This window comes from Trachemys scripta, chromosome 14, assembly GCF_013100865.1.
Source record: "Trachemys scripta elegans isolate TJP31775 chromosome 14, CAS_Tse_1.0, whole genome shotgun sequence".
NCBI classification, from domain to species: domain Eukaryota; kingdom Metazoa; phylum Chordata; order Testudines; family Emydidae; genus Trachemys; species Trachemys scripta.
The window spans coordinates 20872743-20892632 of record NC_048311.1 but is presented as its reverse complement, the minus strand read 5'-3'; the positions used below and the strand labels follow the sequence as shown (position 1 = coordinate 20892632).

At 47.9% G+C, this 19890-nt stretch overlaps 1 protein-coding gene across 2 annotated transcripts in view; it reads left to right on the top strand.

Moving 5' to 3' along the window:
• Positions 1-19890, top strand: part of SLC16A5 (solute carrier family 16 member 5) — a 28252-nt gene that overhangs the window by 5329 nt on the left and 3033 nt on the right. For both annotated transcript variants that reach the window (XM_034789796.1, XM_034789797.1), the window contains 2 exons: positions 14591-14734; positions 16476-17342. In XM_034789796.1, coding sequence (XP_034645687.1) covers positions 14591-14734; positions 16476-17342 — 1011 coding nt within the window. The remainder of the gene's footprint in view (positions 1-14590; positions 14735-16475; positions 17343-19890) is intronic.

The window sequence follows — 19890 nt, the reverse complement described above, 5'->3', positions numbered from 1 at the left end:
GTCTCCCTGCATGTGCAATGGGACAACTTTGCCCTCCATGTTTAAAAGGATGCTGAGATGCTTTTGCTAGACCCATATAGTCTAGATCCTCAAATACAAAATGACGGTGTTAAAAGCAACTCTTTGGGCTGTGACGCAAAACCCAGGCAGCAGCCAGTTAGATCAATGAAAGAGTTTAATGGAGCTGGGCTGACTCAGAGCTTCATAGAACCAAAAGAAGTTAGAGCTGGAGAAGACCATGGTCAGACTCAGTTCATACTGGTCAGGGGACCTTTATCTCTGAACTATGAAAGAGATATAAGCTACAGAGAATGGGCCAGTTTCATCCCTGCTCAGAAGGGAGGTATCAGGGGTGTTTGGTATCTTTTCTAAGTGAAGGCTGCTTTAGTTTCTGCCGTGTGCTTCCTAGGAGCCACACCAACAGAGGCTGGAGCAGGGTGCGCTTACTGGACATGATTTCCCAACCAGTGTTGCCCACTTTGGAGGTTCCCCTGCTGTTCGGTGGGGGGGGAGGGCTCCTAGTGGAGGGGAAGTTGTGAACATCTTGTGCCACCACAGGCTGGCAGACTTTCCACTGCTGGGGGCCCAGCAGCCTGGGATGGGTTAGTGGAAGCCGGCATAAACCTGGGATGACTTGAGCCATATAATGAAAATGTGAGCTCTGGCTGATACTTGGCACAGCAGAGCCAATGCTCTGTTTCCTCTAGCTCACTGGTTTGGCTCCTTAGCCCCTAAATGCTCTTTGGGTTCAGCCTTTGGCTGTGCTGGAGCTGCTGCCTCAGTAGAGCTCCAGGGCTTGAAACCTCTGGGGACTCTGAGCTCTGCCCCTGGAGCAGGGGTGCAGATTCCACCGTGGCTCTGGCTGTGCCTGTAACCAAATGCCTGAGCATTGTTGCTGGGAGTCTTTTTGGAGACAGAGAAGTGATGCTGTGCAACGGTCACCAGGCAGGCAGCTGTGCCACATATAGCCCCAGTCACAACCCTCCTACTTACTTGTATAACTCCAGGCCTGAAAGCTGATCTTCTTCTCAGGAACGCGATTTGTATTAAAATGCTCACTCCCAGGCTGTGCAAGGAGTACAGCCATCCACACTTGATCCAGGGTCAGGGGGCCAGGATGGGGGAGGAGCCGTGGGGAAAAAGAAAGCTACAAGATTAACAACAGTTAGCAGCACTTAACATGATCAAAGGGCTATGTGGTTAGTAATTAATTAATCCTCACAGCCCACCGGGGAGGTGAGTATTAGGAGCCCCATTTTACTGATGGAGGAACTGAGATCCCAAAAGTTGAGTGATTTGCCCAACATCATGTAGCGAGTCAGTAACAAAGCTGGGATTAGAAGTCACGTGCGGTTTACAGAGTGCAGGGCTAGGAGTTCTTTATTCAAGTGTAAGCTAAGGGCTAGGCTTGTTGGAGCTACATCTTATGGGGCCATAACAGTCCTCCCACCCTTTAACTCCCTCCCGAAGACTCACTTCTCCCATGACATGGACAAGAAGGGACTCAACCAAGTGATTTTGTCTATATGTACATACTTACCCTAGAACCCCTTCCCAACTGTGCTGCTCACATGCCCTCACATCTTATTGCCGTGACCTCTGCCCATCTTCCTTCATCCCCTGCCTATTGTTCAACTGCGTCTTCCTCCACCCCCGGCCTGTTGTTCTGTTGCCCTTGTTACATCATATCTAGATACAACGGTAAGCTCCTTGGGGCACGGACTTTGTCCTTTTATCTGTGCTGTGAGGTACTGAGCTGACCTGTGGCCACTATAAAATAAGAAATAGTACTATACCATACAGGATATAGAATACACACCTATATGCCTATATCTGTGTGTATCTATTTTTATCTATAATTATATAATAGTGATAGATATACACACAGAGAAATATTACTCAGGTAAAGCTGATCTATATAGGCCATGCAAAAAACCCACACACACACCCCTCAAAGGATTCTGGTGGAATCATGGTAACTAGGTAACTACAAGACCAAAGCTTGAGTGTTTACGATCTCATTAGCACTCTGAGGACATGTGCTAGCTTTATTCCTCTGTTTTACCTAGCTGAAGAATACCATGAGATAGCAAACTGAAATCATATGCAGAACTGCCGTCCATTTAGTAACATGAGGAAAAGAAAACCAAGGAAGCTTTAGATGTTTAAGAATCAAAAATAAATCCTTGGTCTTACTTTTGGAGTCCATCAGTGCAACATATCTCTCTAAGGGCCTGAGGAAACTGACCTGTAAGAAGAGGCTAAAAGAACAGGCAATGGGTTAAATTAATTCTTGGTGTGATCCTAATGGAGTTGCACCCATAAAACATCTGGCCCATTCTGGCAGATCTTGGCTACAGAAATGAATGGAGGATTAAATAACTCAAAGAGAAATTAAAATGGTTTAAGCTGAGACATGGTCATGGATTAATAATTACATAAAAGGGAGAAATGGTGCAAGGGAAAATGTAGGCTTGATGTCAGGAAAGATTTCCCAACAGTAAGATCACAATGACTAATCAATTCCAGAGGGAAGCAGTGGCAGCCCCAGCAACTGAACTCGATAAACAAATCCCTCAGGGATATTCTGCAGGGAACAATCTGTCACTGGTAGGTGTGGGAGGGGAGTAACTCCGGTCAGTTATTAATAGGTTTTTCCATCTCTTACTTTTGGATTCTGCTATTAATAAGTACACATACTTTTTCAAGAGCGGAAAGTGAGTGGTCTGATTATTTGGATTGCTCTTAGAAAGGCTTAAATCCTGGTGAGAGAATGCTACGCCTGCAAAACACAAGGAGTTAGGAAGACTGACCTAGTGGTTAAGGTGCAACCGTAGGGCTCAGAAAACCTGGATTCAATCCCTGGCTCTGCCACTGACTCCTTGTGTGACCTTGAGACAATCACATGGGTTTTCTGTGCCTCGGTTCCTCACCTGTAAGGGATAATAGCACTCCCTACCTTACCAGAGTGTTGGGAGCTGCACAGATATCTCAGCAGGGGGGCCATATAAGTACTATAAACAGAAGAGGGGTAGGATGCCTCCAGTAGCACAATCCTGAAGAGCAGTGCCTTACACCTCCTGTGCAGACCATGCTCCCTGAGCTAGCAGCAGCCTCTCACGGCCAGCACTGCAACTCCCCTGCCTGTGTAACCAGAGATCAGAATAGTACAGGTATGCAAGGAAAACCCACTCCACCACCACCCCGGCCTCTGCACACCCAGGGGGTGACAACTAAAATGTGGCCCATCATGTTTGATTTCAAGACTCTTATGACCAGTGGGGGGGGGGGGAATCCAGCTGGCTCCAGAACTCCCCCTGGAACAGAGTGTGTTTTGCTCAGCTCTCTGTGTATCTCTCCATCTGTCTCTCCTGTGATCGTTCTGTAAACAGACTATCTGAGCTGGGACTAGGGGAAAGGAGAAGAGCATGCTGCCAAGGGTTCAACATCTGAACTGTTTTCCTGGTTACACACGCATACCACCACACCCCGTTCTGGTTAGAGGTAACACTTTAAAAAAATAAAATAAAATAACACTGAGTCATGCTGATGCCAAGGCCACATCAGAAGCAATCGGTTGCTGTCTGATTCGTTCCGAATGGGGTGAACGATACATGGCTGACAACCAGGTGAGGCATTCCAAGGAGTTTTGTACGTCAGAAGAAACAGCTGGACGCAAAAATGTAAGGCACAGATGCAGAAGAAGCCTCATGGGAAACTATTTCATTTTAAAAGGTATTGCTATTAAAGCCCTGTGGAGAATTAGATCAGTTCACACTGCTCCACCTAGATTGCACTGGTATCTGTAGCAGAGTGATACGTGCAGAGAGGCCTAAATATTCCAAAATGACTAGAGATTTTGGGTGCCCAACATGAGACACATGATTTCCAGAGGCCAGGTACTTAGCACTTTCTGAAAGTCAGGCCCCTTCAAAGTGTCTCACCCAAAATCACTAGTCACTTCTAAAAATTTAGACCATAGCATTTCAAACGTCCTTTAGTGTCAGTTCTAGTTATAACATCTTAGTACAGGAAATGCCTATTCAATTACCATACGCAGAAGCTGGGTTCTTGGAAAGTGGCATGAAGCATGTTGGATTGTTAGCAGCAAATCTCAAAATTTTTCCTTATTAAAATTAATCCCCTTTGGGTACAATATGGCCCAGTACTAAAATGATCATCCTTTGGAATAGCAATAAGTAATCAAGTATTCATATATCAAAAACAACCACCCTACTAGAATTAGCAGATTCCAACTAGGGTCAGTGGTTTTCAACCTTTTTTCATTTGCGAACCCCTAAAAAATTTCAAATTGAGGTAATCTTAGATAGTCTGCAGATGCCCAAGGGTCTGCGGCCCACAGGTTGAAAACCACTAACTTAGGTAACTGATACTTTGTCCCTGCTAAAAGAACAGGAGTACTTGTGGCACCTTAGAGACTAACAGCCCACTTCTTCTTCTTGCATCCGAAGAAGTGGGCTGTAGTCCACGAAAGCTTATGCTCTAATAAATTTGTTAGTCTCTAAGGTGCCACAAGTACTCCTGTTTTTTTTGCGGATACAGACTAACACGGCTTCTACTCTGAAATTTGTCCCTGCTGGAATCAGAGATGTGCTAACTAGAGCCACGTTTAAACATATTTGTTGTTAGCATGCAAACATGGTTTTCCCACCCATTGGGAAGTAGGGATTATTGATTTGACACTTGTGTTATAATCATGTTATAAAACCATGGTAAAAATGATCTCTGGGGACAGTCTAAAATTTACCATGTTGGAAGGCAGCAGGGACTGCTTTATAATACAATTTCATCTTGTTTGTGTAGGTGTGATCAGACTGTGTTATGGAATTATCTGTTCTTTACAGGGCAGAAACATGGTTATACATTTCAGGCATTTTTATCCAGAGAATGCCAACCTATCTTACAACATGGTCCCCTGACATCTTGCTGTATGGATGTGACTTTAGGTCTATCCTGGTTCTCAAAAGAGAATTGCTCTCATCAATAGTCAATTGGTGTTAGAATGCTGCTAGCAGCAACTGCATTTGAACAAGGTTGTAGTTAGCATGGATGGGGCCTTAAGGGTCAAATATATCACGAGACACATTTACAATGTAAATCCACGTTGTGATGTAGATGGGTCTTAACTGCACTTACCTCTGTTACACATACCCAGCCGAAACAAGCCGGGTTGTAACTGAGTCCAGAGGCTGACCACAGTGGGTGGAATTTTCAGCTCCCACTGGAATCTCTATCATTGACTTCAATTGGAGCAGAGTACAGCCTAATTTAAAAGCCCAACCCAAACCTGAGTAGACTACAGCCAATCCTGAACCCAACCCACGCCTGAGAGTGTGGAGTTGTTTTGTACCCGACCTCCTGAAATAGAATAAGCCCAAATATACACACTTCAAACTAAGGGCTGTCTACATCAATAAAGTTTGCCGCAAGCTGAGCTGCAAATCTACCCCGCGCTGACCTGCCACGGTCTAACTATCCATTTGCATCTTTGAAACGGGACTAGATCAAAGCCTGTTAAACTGTTCATATGCGCTTCAGCAGGGTGCATATGCACATGGACGGTTAGACCCTGGAAAGCTAGGGCAGGGTAGTTTCTTGCCCCAACTCACCCCATACAAATTGTTCATGTAAACAAGCCCTCAGTGCTAAGTAGCTACCTAACCTGAACCAAGACCTAATATATGCTCTGCATATTACATCCGACCGACCCCAACACTTGTAATTGGGTCTGGGTCAGGTTGCGCAGCAGAAGTAGACCAATGCCGAGTGCTTTTGAAAAAATCAACCCCTCATAACAGAGATGAGGGGTAAGACAAGGCAAACGAGGGGCCTGAGGCATCAGGAATTGGCAGGAAAAGCAACCCTCTGGCACAGTTGTTCCAAAAAGAAAATAAAGACAGGACCGTAGAGCTCACCAAGGGTTTCTCCTGACACAAATGGATGCCTTCTCCTCTCGCATCTGGAAACAGCTGAGCATTCCATCTGTGCACATAGCGTCTCCTGATATCAGTGGGAAAGAGCACAGGGCCCACTGGCTTTAAAAGGCTTTCTTAGACCAGTCACAGCACTAATGTCAATCTCTAGCCTGATGTGCACCAAGTAGGATGTTCCCAACAGGATCTGGATGGAAATACCATTGCTCTTATTTTCCTGACTACAAACAACTGTTTCATGGGAGTTCAGGACTCCAGTGCAAAGTCACATACACAGGCGTTAAGTTGGTCAGAAAGTCCAGCCTCACGCTAATTAAATTTAATCTCCGAAGGCTAACTCCAGGGCACTTCATAGGACATTGTGTAACCAGTAAATTACGAGCCAGTTGTGGTTACTCTGCATGCCAGTCAGTATTTCTCCAGTTCAGCCTGGGGACAGCTACAGTACAAAGTTACTGGCTTTTGCCTTCCTTACACTGGTGTGAAGCAGGGGTAACGCAACTGTGTTCAATGGAGTCAAAGTGGTGTGAACTCAACGTGTGAAGAGAATCAGGCTCAGATTGTGTGTGTGTGTGTGGCTTTTGTTGTGCTTTTCCACCCTTGTTGCAACGATTAAGCCCTGCTCTACCCCTACAATGTAGGCCAATATCACTAGGCTGGTCAGCGGCGTGAAAAATCTACACCCTGAACACCGGAGCTATGCCAGCGTAACCCCCTGGTGTAGACATAGCGAGGTTGATGAAAGCAGTCTTCCCTCAACTTAGCTAACAATGTTTGGGGAAGCAGGGTTCCTACAGCGATGGAAAAACCCTTCCTGTCACTGTAGGCTGCATCTACACTGCAGGATTACAGCAGCATAGCTATGGAGCCAGAGCTATGTTGGCATCATCCCCATAGTGTAGACATACCCTGAGGTTCTAAGGCTGGTCCTGCTAGTGAAGGCAGGGGGCTGGACTCGATGACCTTTCGGGGTCCCTTCCAGTTCTATGAGATAGGTATATCTCCATATATTATTATTTATTATAAATATGTGGGCAGAGTTGGCATCGAGGTTTGTTGCATGGATTGGTTCCTGAGTTAGAGTTACTATGGTGCGGTGTGTGGTTGCTGGTGAGAATATGCTTAAGGTTGGCGGGTTGTCTGTGGGCGAGGACTGGCTTGCCTCCCAAGGCCTGTGAAAGCGAGGGATCGTTGTCCAGGATGGGTTGTGGATCACTGATGATGCGTTGGAGAGGTTTTAGCTGAGGACTGTAGGTGATGGCCAGTGGAGTTCTGTTGGTTTCTTTCTTGGGCTTGTCTTGCAGCAGGAGGCTTCTGGGTACATGTCTGGCTCTGTTGATTTGTTTCCTTATTTCCTTGTGCGGGTATCGTAGTTTTGAGAATGCTTGGTGAAGATCTTGTAGGTGTTGGTCTCTGTCTGAGGGGTTGGAGCAAATGCAGTTGTACCTCAGCGCTTGGCTATAGACAATGGATCATGTGGTGTGTCCGGGATGGAAGCTGGAGGTAGGCATGGCGGACGGTGGGTTTTCGGTATAGAGTGGTGTTAACGTGACCGTCACTTATTTGTACCGTGGTGTCTAGGAAGTGGACCTCCCGTGTAGATTGGTCCAGGCTGAGGTTGATGATGGGGTGGAAGCTGTTGAAATCGTGGTGGAATTCTTTCAGAGTCTCCTTCCCATGGGTCCAGATGATGAAAATGTCATCAATGTAGCATAGGTAGAGAAGGGGTGTGAGTGGACAAGAGCTGAGGAAGCGCTGTTCCAGGTCAGCCATAAAAATGTTGGCATATTGTGGGGCCATGTGGGTGCCTATAGCGGTGCCACTGGTTTGGAGATATACATTATCACCAAATTTGAAATAATTTGAAATAATTGTGCGTGAGGATAAAGTCACAGAGCTCAGCAACCAATTGTGCTGTGGCATCATCAGGGATACTGTTCCTGACAGCTTGTATTCCATCTGTGTGGGGAATGTTTGTGTAGAGAGCCTCCACATCCACGGTGGCTAGGATGGTGTTTTCTGGAAGATCACCAATGCATTGTAGTTTTCTCAGGAAATCAGTGGTGTCATGGAGATAGCTGGGAGTGCTGGTGGCGTAGGGTCTGAGTAGAGAGTCCACATATCCAGACAGTCCTGGAATTGAGAGTGCCAATTCCAGAGATGATGGGGCATCCAGGATTTCCAGGTTTGTGGATCTTGAGTAGTAGATAGAATAACCCCGGTCGGGGCTCTAAGGGTATGTTGATTTGTTCCAGTGTTAGTGTGTATTGTGACCTTCCATCAATGCCACTTCAGTAGCCACAACGGTCTTCAATGGATGACCAGATAGAGGAAGGTGGAAACAGTACAGAGACTGCAGCTTGTATAGGATGCTATGGGCTGCCTCTTCAGCAGGAGCACACCACCATTATACCTTTGCATTTTCCAAGTCTCCTAATCTGATTCTGGTCCCAATAAGGGTATGTCTACACTACAAAATTAGGTCGATTTTATAGAAGTCGATTTTTAGAAACCGATTTTATACAGTCGATTGCGTATGTCCACACTAAGCGCATTAAGTCAGTGGAGTGCATCCTCACTACCGTGGCTAGCATCGACTTTCAGAGCAGTGCACTGTGAGTAGCTATCCCACAGTTCCCGCAGTCTCTGCTGCCCATTGGAATTCTGGGTTAAGTCCCCAGTGCTTGATGGGACAAAAACATTGTCATGGGTGGTTTTGGGTACATGTTGTCAGGCCCCCCTCCCACCCTCCCTCCATGAAAGCAATGGCAGACAATCGTTTTGCGCCTTTTTTCCTGGGTTACCCGTGCAGACGCCATACCATGGCAAGCATGGATCCCGCTCAGCTCACCATCACCATACGTCTCCTGGGTGCTGCTGGCAGACGTGATACTGCATTGCTACACAGCAGCAGCTCCTTGCCTTTGCGGCAGACGGTGCAGTAGGACTGATTGCCGTTGTACATCTCCTGGATGCTCCTGGCAGACCTCGGTGAGGTCGATCGGAGTGCCTGGACAGACATGGCTATCCTCCTCTTAGAGAACTGAATGGGAGCCAGAGACTCCAGGTCATTCTCTTCTTTAAATTTCATCTCATGGAGATTCAGTCCTGCCTGGAATATCATGCAAGCTGGAGGCTTCTGCCTCAGGCTGCTCTCCCAGCCGGCAGCACTGCGCAGTCGCAACTACCCTAGCCTACCCTTGCTCCCATGGCTCATGAAGCCTGGACAGTAGTAAGGAGCAGTTCAACTATAGGCTGAGCAAGTGCAGAATGGTGGTAGAATGTGCCTTTGGAAGTTTAAAAGCTCGCTGGCGCTGTTTGCTGACTAGGTCAGACCTCAGCGCAACCAACATTCCCATTGTTATTGCTGCTTGGTGTGTGCTCCATAATATCTGTGAGAGTAAGGGGGAGACGTTTATGGCGGGATGGGAGGTTGAGGCAAATCGCCTGGCGTCCAATTTTGAGCAGCCAGAAACCAGGGCGATTAGAAGAGCACAGCAAGGCATGCTGCGCATCAGAGAGGCTTTAAAAACCAGTTTCATGACTGGCCAGGCTTCGGTGTGACAGTTGTGTGTGTTTCTCCTTGATGCAAACCTGCCCCCTTTGTTGATTTTAATTCCCTGTAAGCCAACCATCCTCCCCCCTTCGAAACAAAGTAACTGTTGTTTTGAAACCATACATTCTTTCTTTATTAATTAAAAAAAAGGAGATAACTGACAAGGTAGCCCGGGTGGGGTGGGGGAGGAAGGAAGGACAAGGCCACATTGCTTATTGTAGCCACACTAAAAATCAAATTGTTTGAATGACAGCCTTCTGTTGCTTGGGCCATCCTCTGGAGTGGAGTGGCTGGATGCACGGAGCCTCTCCCCCCCCCCACCTCCGTGTTCTTGGGCGTCTGGGTGAGGAGGCTATGGAACATGGGGAGGAGGGGAGGCGGTTATACAGTGGATGCAGCGGGGGTCTGTGCTCTTGTTGGCTTTCCTGCAGCTCCAACAGATGCTTCATCATGTCCGTTTGCTCCTCCAACAGACGCTTCATCATGTCCGTTTGCTCCCCCATTAGCCTCAGCATCGCGTCCTGCCTCCGCTCTTCGCGATCACTTAATTCTTTTCTGGCCTCTGCCACTGAATGCCTCCATGCATTAAGCTGTGCCCTATCAGTGCGGGAGGACTGCATGAGCTCGGAAAACACGTCATCATGAGTGCGTTTTTTTCGCCTTCTAATCTGCAATAACCTCAGGGACGGAGATGATAGGGGGATTGTAGAAACATTCTACGCTCTACGATTCTGGGGGGACTGCATGGTCACCTATGCTGCTGATTCGTCACACTGACCAAACAGGAAATGAAATTCAAAAGTTCCCGGGGTTTTTCCTGTGTACCTGCCTAGTGGCTAGTGCATCGGAATTCAAAGTGCTGTCCAGAGCGGTCACAATGGAGCACTCTGGGATAGCTCCCGGAGGCCAATACCATCGATTTGTGTCCGCACTACTCCAAATTCGACCCAGCAAGGTCGATTTTAGCGCTACTCCCCTCTAGCTTTCATAGTTGCAGAAGAAAGCTTGAAAACATGAAGAAAACGCATTCTAAAGGCTCAGAATCCAAAAGGCAAAGAAAAAAAACGAACATGCTTTTTTTTGTTTTTAATCTCATGATTTTTAACCCAATCTCATGGTTTTAGGGGGCTGGACTCATTAATTCTGCATGTTTGGGGTTGACTATCCTACACCACCATCCTTTAGGCTCTCCACTCAGAAATAAAATTCTGCTCTCAGTTTGCTGAACCTGCAGATTACCTTTTCTAATGCAGCTACAACCAGGTGAAGTTTCTCAAGCAGATCAAAATATAGGCAGCTGCAGCCTTCGTTTTAATCAAATTCAGCTGTTTGGTTGACAATTGTGGATTTTGTTTCAAATAGCATATTGCCTTAGGCCACAAACATGAGCCAAGCTATTTTCCCCACTCTGATCAGTTGCTGATGCTGAAGCTTGTGACCATTTTAGATTCGCTTATGTAACGCTGTATTAAAACAAAAAACCTGAAAATCCTTGGGCCTCCTCTTAGGAACAAAAGGGAAACTCTAGCTTCACTTCCTCTTTCACTAGAACACAGGCCCTTTGAACGGAGGAGCTAGGGTGACCAGATGTCCCGATTTTATAGGGACAGTCCCGATTTTTGGGTCTTTTTCTTATATAGGCTCCTATTACTGCTGATCCCCGTCCTGATTTTTCACATTTGCTGTCTGGTCACCCTAGGAGGAGCATGTTCCTCTCTGGCAACTTGCCGGCATGTCACCACTATTCTTACCCTGCCCTAAAGAGAAGTGACCCAAATTTGCAATACCAAGGGCTAGATTGGCAATTTACCAGGAGTCTATGGGATGCTCCAAAACTGCATAAGTTTACATGTACTTAACTGACCACACATCCAGACTTGCTTGTGCACAGAGGTTGCTCAAGACAATTGGTCGCCCTGGGCAAAACCTCAGTGTTCTGCCTCCCTCCCACCCCCGGCGCCTACTCTCTTAGGAGTTCATGGCAGATGCCCCAGCACCTCCCCTGCTGTTGTCACCCCCTCCCCTGAACTTCATGCAGCCGGGTCGGAGGCTGATGGGCCAGATCCTGGCCTGGGGCTGCAGAGGTTGCTGGGCCCCGGTGACAGACCCCGTGGGATGGGAACAGTCTGACACCAGGACACCGGGGGAGGGCAGCTCCCAGCCTGTAGAGCCCTGGATAATGAGCAGCCCAGATCCCCCCCCGCCCACTCAGCGGCTGTGACCTTTCCATGCTAGGGCTGGGGAGCTATTGGGAAGGGGGTGGGAGTGCTGCACAGGCAGCCTGGCTGGGGGGGGCTGCTTCCCATTCCCCAGAGCCCCAGCTGATAGCTGCCCCTCCCTGGGCAGCCTCATCCCCTACCACCCTTACAACAGACTAGTCTGCCTATAGCTAGAGTGGCCTCTGCTTGTGCCTTATATTTTCCTTGCTAGATGAACAGAAATCCCTTGTTAGCAGAACTCACCAGCAATGTAAACAATAAAACCCAGTCCTCCCACTGGAGATGTACAGCAGACACGGGCTCTGGCCTCTTTGAAGCATTAGACTCTGTGACTACATCTCTCACTGTATCACTGCACCACTCGGTTTCTCCCTCCCCAAAGGGGAGCTAATGACATTTCCCCCCCACCCCCATTTTCAAGTGCCTTGGGCTTGCCGGACGTAAGGAGCTGCATCAGCAACATAGCATTAGTACTCTCTGAGGCAGAGCAATTGCAGGGCAGATGCAGAACTCCACGGGCCACGGCTTAAATGCCTGTGACCCTGACAGGTTTGACTTTAATGCAGACAAAAATGTGTCCCTCCTTCTGTTACTACATGATCGTCTGCAAGGGCACTTCCTATCTCCCTCCCATCCTTGACTTGTTTCGGGACTTTTCTTTAGCGGCAAATCTCAGCCCTGGTTGAACGTTGCCCAGTTCTAGACTTCTGAAACATCGGATACTCTGTTACTTCGCTATCAACTGCTGAGAGCTCGGAATGCCGTTCCATCTCTTTGGCTCAGTGCCTCCGGGTTAGCCCTGCAGTTGTTTTCAGCTCCTTTCCCAGGAAGCAGAGCACTGAGGTGGCCCTTAGGGATAGCTCTGGGACTGCCGGGGTTTTAGAGTCACTTACTGAAATGTTTTCAAGCAGGACCCAAAGGGATAGGAGCTGGAAGCTGCTCAGGTCTGGTCTATACTACCCGCCTGAATCGGCGGGTAGAAATCGACCTCTCGGGGATCGATTTATCGCGTCCCATCGGGACGCGACAATCGATCCCCGAATCGGCGCTCTAACTCCACCAGCGGAGGTGGTAGTAAGCGCCGCCGACAAAAAGCGGCAGAAGTCGATTTTGCCGCCGTCCTCACAACAGGGTAAGTCGGCTGCAATACGTCGAATTCAGCTACGCTATTCACGTAGCTGAATTTGCGTATCTTAAATCGACTCCCTGCTGTAGTGTAGATGTACCCTCAGGTTCCAGTGGGACCCATCAGCCAAGCACTAACAGGGAGCTGTCAGCAGGCACTGGCTCCATAACTGATGCTGAAGAAAGTGGAGCTGGAGAGAGAGGAAGGAACAGTATAAAGAGGGGTTTGCTGGAGGCTCAGAGTCAGAGTTATTAGATTCAGCGAGGGAAACTTCTAAACAGCTGCTGTGATCTTTTAATTAGAATTTGAACCTACACTGCAGAGTTTGAACTCAGCTCTAAACTCTCACTGGCTTTATGTACAAGCGTTTTAAGGCCTGCAGCATCCGGGCACTTCACATACATTAACAAATTAACCCCCACAGCATTCCTCTAAGAGAGGAAATTTGCAGTATCCCCTTTTACATGTGGGGAAACGGAGGCCTCAAGCAATGAAATGACTTGCCAGGGTTACACAAGAATTCTGTGTCAGAGCTGGGCTGGAACCCAAATCTTCCATGTCCCAGGCTGATGTCCGACAAACTGGTTTGGGTGTCTCAGAATTTACTGCCAAGTACAATACTCTGCTGGACTTCATGAGGTTTGAATTGGCTCTCCTTGAGCTGGCACCTCCCAGCTGTGACTGACAGGGACTCCAGGACAAAGTCAGCCTGGGCAAAGTGGGAAGTCTCTGGGAACTGAGCCCACTTGCACAAGAATTAATCTGTTTCTAGTTGGGTGGATTTTCTCCATATTTCACTCCTCTTGTTTCTCTCTCTTGGGTGCTTCATTCCACCATTTTCTCTCCTTCTTTATACTACAGTAGCACGTGGAGTATCTGCGCATCCTACTTGTCCCCTTCCCTTCTTCCTCCATCCCTTCTTCTTCTCCTCATTACCCCCCCCCCTCACATGTCCCTCCCTCCTGCAGTATAGGAGCCCTCCCCAGCCCTTGCTCTGCTCTTCTAGGGGATCAGCGGGCTGCGAGGAGCCAACTGGAAGCTCTTTGGACTTGGGGCAAACCTAGCACTGGGAGTGGGAAGCGGGCTAGGAGTATCACTGTGGCCGGCTCCAGCCCCTACGCACCCATGGAGCTTCTGCGGGAGCCCCGGCCCTGAACTGGAGGCTCAGAGATGTTTGTAAGATTTAATTGCAAAACATTTAAAAAGCCACAATGTCATGACTACATCTCTGTCCCATCTCCCTTCCTAGAGGCCTGTAAATGGAGCTAAAGCTCTTCCCACAATCTATTCCCAGTGGGCACAGAAATCCAGGACATGTTCTTCTCCTCTTCCAGAACGTGCCCAGAATCTACACCATGTGCACACAGAATTCCATTTGAAGAACCTCCCCCTGCCCCCATTGAACCCAGCATCTACCCCACAGAATCATGGAAATCTTTTTTTTGTTCTTACCCTAACGGCCAGTGGATGATCAGATCAAGGGAGTCTTTTCCCTTACTAACATAAGAGAAGCAGGAGATCAGGGGGCTGGGGGTGGGGCGGGAGGCGCAGTATCAGGAGAGTTGGGTTTTATTCCTGTGTGACCAGGGACAATCACAGGGGAATTCCAAACTAAATCATATTGTGCACTCAGAACAAGTGGAGCTTTGTTCCTCCAGCCACTAGGGTAAAACCCAAGACAGAACAACTTGTCCATCCTTGATTCCTTCCTGATGCTTGTTTGGTTGCTTTATAGGGCCCCTCTGCAGCATCTTGGTGGAGCGATTTGGCTGCAGGTTCACTGTGATGCTCGGTGGCCTACTCAGTGGAGTGGGCATGGTTGCCAGCTCCTTTTCCAAGTCCATCAGCCAGCTCTACATAACAGCCGGCTTCATTACAGGTGAGTACCAAGTTTGGGCATGAAAAAGAAATCACTATGGTTGGTATTTGGATGTAGCTAGTGTCCAGGGAGGAATGAGTGCATAGGTTCCTTCCCTCGTCTGACAACCAGGAAAGATCAGAAGAATCGCAGCGCAGTAGGATTAATGTCTTGAATAGCCAATATCCTTCTCCACTCCCCTTTATTCCACCCATTGTTCAGCTGGGTTCCCTGGGAACTGCTTCTCCTGTGAGCCGCACAGGACTATGGGTCACAAATGGGGACAATCAGTAAAAAAAAGACTACCACTTTTAGAAGCTGGCTGGTGATTTATTTTTGAGGAGCGGGGAAGGAGCATATATCGCATACAGCGCAACAAATTTTTCAGACCCTAATTTCACTGGAACTGGAATGGGGTGTGTTGGGGGAAAATGTTGTCCAGATGGATTGTGTGTCTCCACATTTCACTCCTCCCAATTTACAGAGGGATGGAGACACCTTTTTTCTAAGAACAAACATAATAATGTGGCGGGGTCTTGTACAGAAGTAATAAAAACGGGAATTTGCCAGAAGCTGGAAATGAGCAACAGGGGACGGATCACTTGCTGATTACCTGTTCTGTTCATTCCCTCTGAAGCACCTGGCCTTGGCCACTGTCGGAAGGCAGGATACTGGGCTAGAGTCCAAAGAAGAGCAACACAAATTATGAAAGGTCAGAAAACATGACCTAAGAGGGAAGATTGAAAAAATTGGGTTTGTTTAGTTTGGAAAACAAAAGACAGAGCGGACATGATAACAGTTTTCAAGTACAAGTATGTAAAAGGTTGTTACAAGGAGGAGGAAGAAAAATAGTTTTTCTTAATCTCTGAGGATAGGACAAAAAGCAATGGTCTTAAATTGCAGCAAGGGAGGTTTAGGTTGGGTATTAGGAAGCGGTTAAGCACTGGAATAAATTACCTTTAGAGATTGTGGTATCTCCATCATTGGAGATTTTTAACAGCAGGTTAGACAAACACCTGTCAGAAATGGTCTAGATAATTAGTCCTGCCACGAGTGCAGGGGACTGGACTAGATGACCCCTCAAGGTCTCCTCCAGTTCTATGATTCTAGATGGATCTTTGGTCTGACCCAGTATGGCCATTCTTATGTTCACTTCTCCCCTTCTCAATAGCTCTTATGGAGGTGGTGTTGGACTCTTGCTCTCTTGTAACATAAAACAATGAATTTCTGCAGCCAGCTCACCTTGGGATTTGATCCTATGGGATCTCACAAGCAAAGCAAGGTTAGAATTGGTCAATGCTTGGATGGGAGACCTACAAACAACTCCCTAGTACAGTTGAGAATTCAGTAAGCATCACTCTTCTCTCTGAACCCCTAGTGAACCAATACCTCAAAATGGTGTTGTGACGGCACAGAGCTGCTGCTGCATGAGATGTAAAATGGAAGTCATGGCCACTTCTGGTCATTAACAATCCCATAGCAATTGTAGCAAGAATAGGGTATCTTGGACACCTCTCAGTTTAGATATGTACGCTCAGCCGAAGGCTGCCTGCAGCTTCATCTAGGTACAGCATTCAACTTCACCTCCCATCCTGAACTATCAAGAGCATTTCTGTGTACTGCTGTAGAGCTGACATCCTGCACTGCAGAAGGAGAAGTACTTCAGTGGTGGAAGAAGGGGTGCTTGGGTCATTGGGATCTTTCCAGCCAAAAAGCACTGTATAGAAATAAGATGTTGCTTTTTTTTTCTTTCTTTTTTAAGGTCTAGGATCCTGTTTTGGCTTCCAGGCAGGAGTGACTGTGCTGGGCTACTACTTTGTACGCCGACGGGCTTTGGCCAATGCCCTAGCATCCACCGGTGCCTCCATTGGCCTCACGCTGTGGCCATTGATCTCTCAGTACCTGTTGGATGAGATGGGCTGGAGAAACTCTTTCCTTATCTTTGGCGGGGTGCTGTTGAACGCTTGTGTCTGTGGGGCCGTGATGAGGCCAGTCCAGCTTGGGCCTCCCAGGTCACTGCTGCAGCCCAGCCCTGGACAGGAGCCAGGCAACTTAGCTGAAAATGCACAGATGTCCAACGGAGCCACCCCTCATCAGGTGGAGCCCCCGCAGCAGGCCAGGTTTGCTGCTTGCAAGCGGACGCTGCAGAAGTACCTGGCTTTTGATATCTTCTGCAAAAACAAAGGTTACCAGATTTACACCATTGGCGTGGCCTGGATGGTGATGGGCTTTGTGCTGCCCCTCATCTACCTGGTGCCTTATGCCGTCTGGAACGGGGTGGAGGAGCGCAAGGCCGCTCTCCTGATCTCCGTCATCGGCTTCATTAACATCTTCATGCGCCCCATGGCTGGGCTGCTCTCAGGACTCAATATCTTCACCGGGAAGCGGATTTACCTCTTTAGCCTGGCCGTACTGCTCAACGGGCTCAGCAATCTCATCTGCGTCATCTCAGCCGACTTCAGCGTGCTCATCCTCTACTGCCTCATCTACAGCATATCCATGAGTGGCATTGGGGCGCTGATCTTCCAGGTGCTGATGGATGTGGTGGAGATGGACAGGTTCTCAAGTGCCTTAGGCCTCTTCACCATCCTGGAGAGCGTCACCATCCTCCTCGGACCCCCACTCGCAGGTGAGAGTGCAAAAATGTTATTGGAGACCCGTTGACAGCAAAGTGGGGAAAGGACAGGGGGTATTAGGCCTCTGATGACAGACACTGGGGAATGTAACAGGGGGGGAATGAGGAGCTATCAAACCCCAATGGGCAATGGGATAGGGAGCACCATTAACAGGAGAGTCAGAAGGGAGTTATCAGCCCGTATTCACAGGTGGCGTAAGAGCTGAGAAGATCATGATCTGTAAGCACCTATATTGGGAACGAAAGATTAATAATAAAGGGCTCTTCATTCTAGGAGTCAAAGGTGTAACAAGAGCCAATGTCTGGAAATTGAAGCTAGACAAATCAGACTGGAAAATACAGTATAAATTAACCATGGGGACCATTTACTCAGTCTCCCTCTTGATAGTCATTGGAGTTATTTTTTGTGTTATACTGCAATAGTCTATGCAGAAAGGACAGAGACAAGGACAGAGACACCTAGTGGTGTTGAGCCCCTCCAGTAAAGTGGGAGTTCACCCAGGTGTCTTATCAGTATCTCTGCCCCTTCTGTGTAACGTACTGTGGTACAACCCAGCAAATAACTCAGATGGCTGACTATCCAGAGGAAAACTCGGTACTGACTATGAATCCCAGGCTTAGGGTCTGACTCCCGACTCAGTAGGAACTGGGTGTGCTATGGAGAGGACGTGGCTATACCCCAGGGAGTGAATTTTGTGTTGTTCTGCAGCAGCCCATGCTGGCAGTGCCGGCTCCAGGCACCAGCGAAGGAAGCAGGTGCTTGGGGCAGCCAATGAAAAGGGGCGGCTCGTCCAGGTCTTCAGCAGCAATTCGGCAGCGGGTCCCTCAGTCCCTCCCCGGAGTGAAGGACCTGCCACCGAATTGCCATAGAAGAATGAAGCGGTGCAGCTGAGCTGCCGCCGAAGTGCCGCTGATCACAGCTTTATCTTCCCCCTGCCCCCTCCCCCCTCCGCTTCGCCGCTTGGGCCGGCAAAAAACCTGGAGCCAGCCCTGCACGCTGGATGCACAGAAGTAGCAATAACGGATTCTGAGGACACGGATATTCTCCAGTGGTGCCATAGATATAAAGCTGCGTACAGAGTCATCAATTCTGTAGGACAGCAACCAGAACGTGCTGCTGCTTCAAGGCTGAATTTAATCTCCTGAACAGGTTGCCCCACCTGGAAGGGCCTGAAAGGGGCCCAGCCTGTGGTTAGATCAGAGTAGGATGGTGCAGGATTGAAGAGACTTTGAGAGTTTGGGTGGGATACGCCAGCCACAGAAAAATCAAGAGTTGACAGCCAGTCCATTAATACTGCACTGGTATGAGCCTCGTGCCATTCTGCCCTGTGCCTTATAACCCTCCTAACGCTGGTGAAATGCCAGCCTGCCTCTGCCTAGGCTTATCAGGATGCCTTTCTCTCACTGACCTCACTTCCCTCTTCCCTTTACATATCTGGCACATGTCCATGCTATTTTATACTGCCTTGTACTGTATCATTCCCCATTGTACAAGTGGAGCTCCAGCTGTAAGTGACAGGAACACAGCGTTCAGCAGGGCAGGCCTGCAAACTCTGGGGCCATTCTAATAAGGGGATGATAATATCTCTTATATGTCTCTATCTCCCAGGAGTGTTCGGAGACTTATGGCATCCATGTTTGTTATTTGCTTGGAGATCTTCTGATGGGAGGTGCTGCAGCAGGGCACAGACTTATTACTGTTAATAAAACAGTGGGAATATATTTACTTTTGCTCTTTATACCTATACACTTGGCACTTGTGCTGACACTTTATACCAGTACAAGGAGAAATCCTTACGAAGGGTGTCATTAATTAAGATGTTAGCATTTAATGCATGCAAGTAATGAACATTACTGCAGAATTCTCCCCACCACACACGCACGAGCGTATAGGAACATCTTACATACCAGCTGAATACTGCCTGATCTAAGTCTTTCTTTCCATGCCTAGCTTCTGGGAGGGTTAATTATTTGCACACAATAAATATCAACATTTTAATTGTCAGTATTGCTAACAACCCTTCAAGAAGACTTTATATTTTTACAGCACTTTAAGAGAAGTGGTTAGCTAATATCTGTTGCTCTGCAAAGTTCTCCCATCCTGACCGAGCAATTTTAAAGTGTTTTCAGCATAGAGGCCAAACCAACTTAATTTGTACAGACCGCTATCTTACTTGCTTTGTCCTCTGATCTCAAGAGTTCACAGGGCAACACATTCCACTATTCGGTGACTATCAGCAGCAAGGGTTATGGGACCCGTTGCAGAAACAAAACAAAAATGTATTGCGTGAAATGGAAACTGGGTTGCCCTCCACCTCTTCTTTAATGACGTGGCCTCTTGTGGAGCAAACATTCATGGCAACAGCAGAAAGCAGAGCCAAGCTGTGTGTGCTAATAGCCCTAAGACCACACAAAGAACTTAATCCATGTGTGGACAATGAGCATTGGCCTGGTTCAGACAGGAAACAGACCAAGCCTTTTGGGGGCTATTTCAGAGAAATATTTGCTATACATGCTATTTCGGGGGGAGGGGGGAGACATA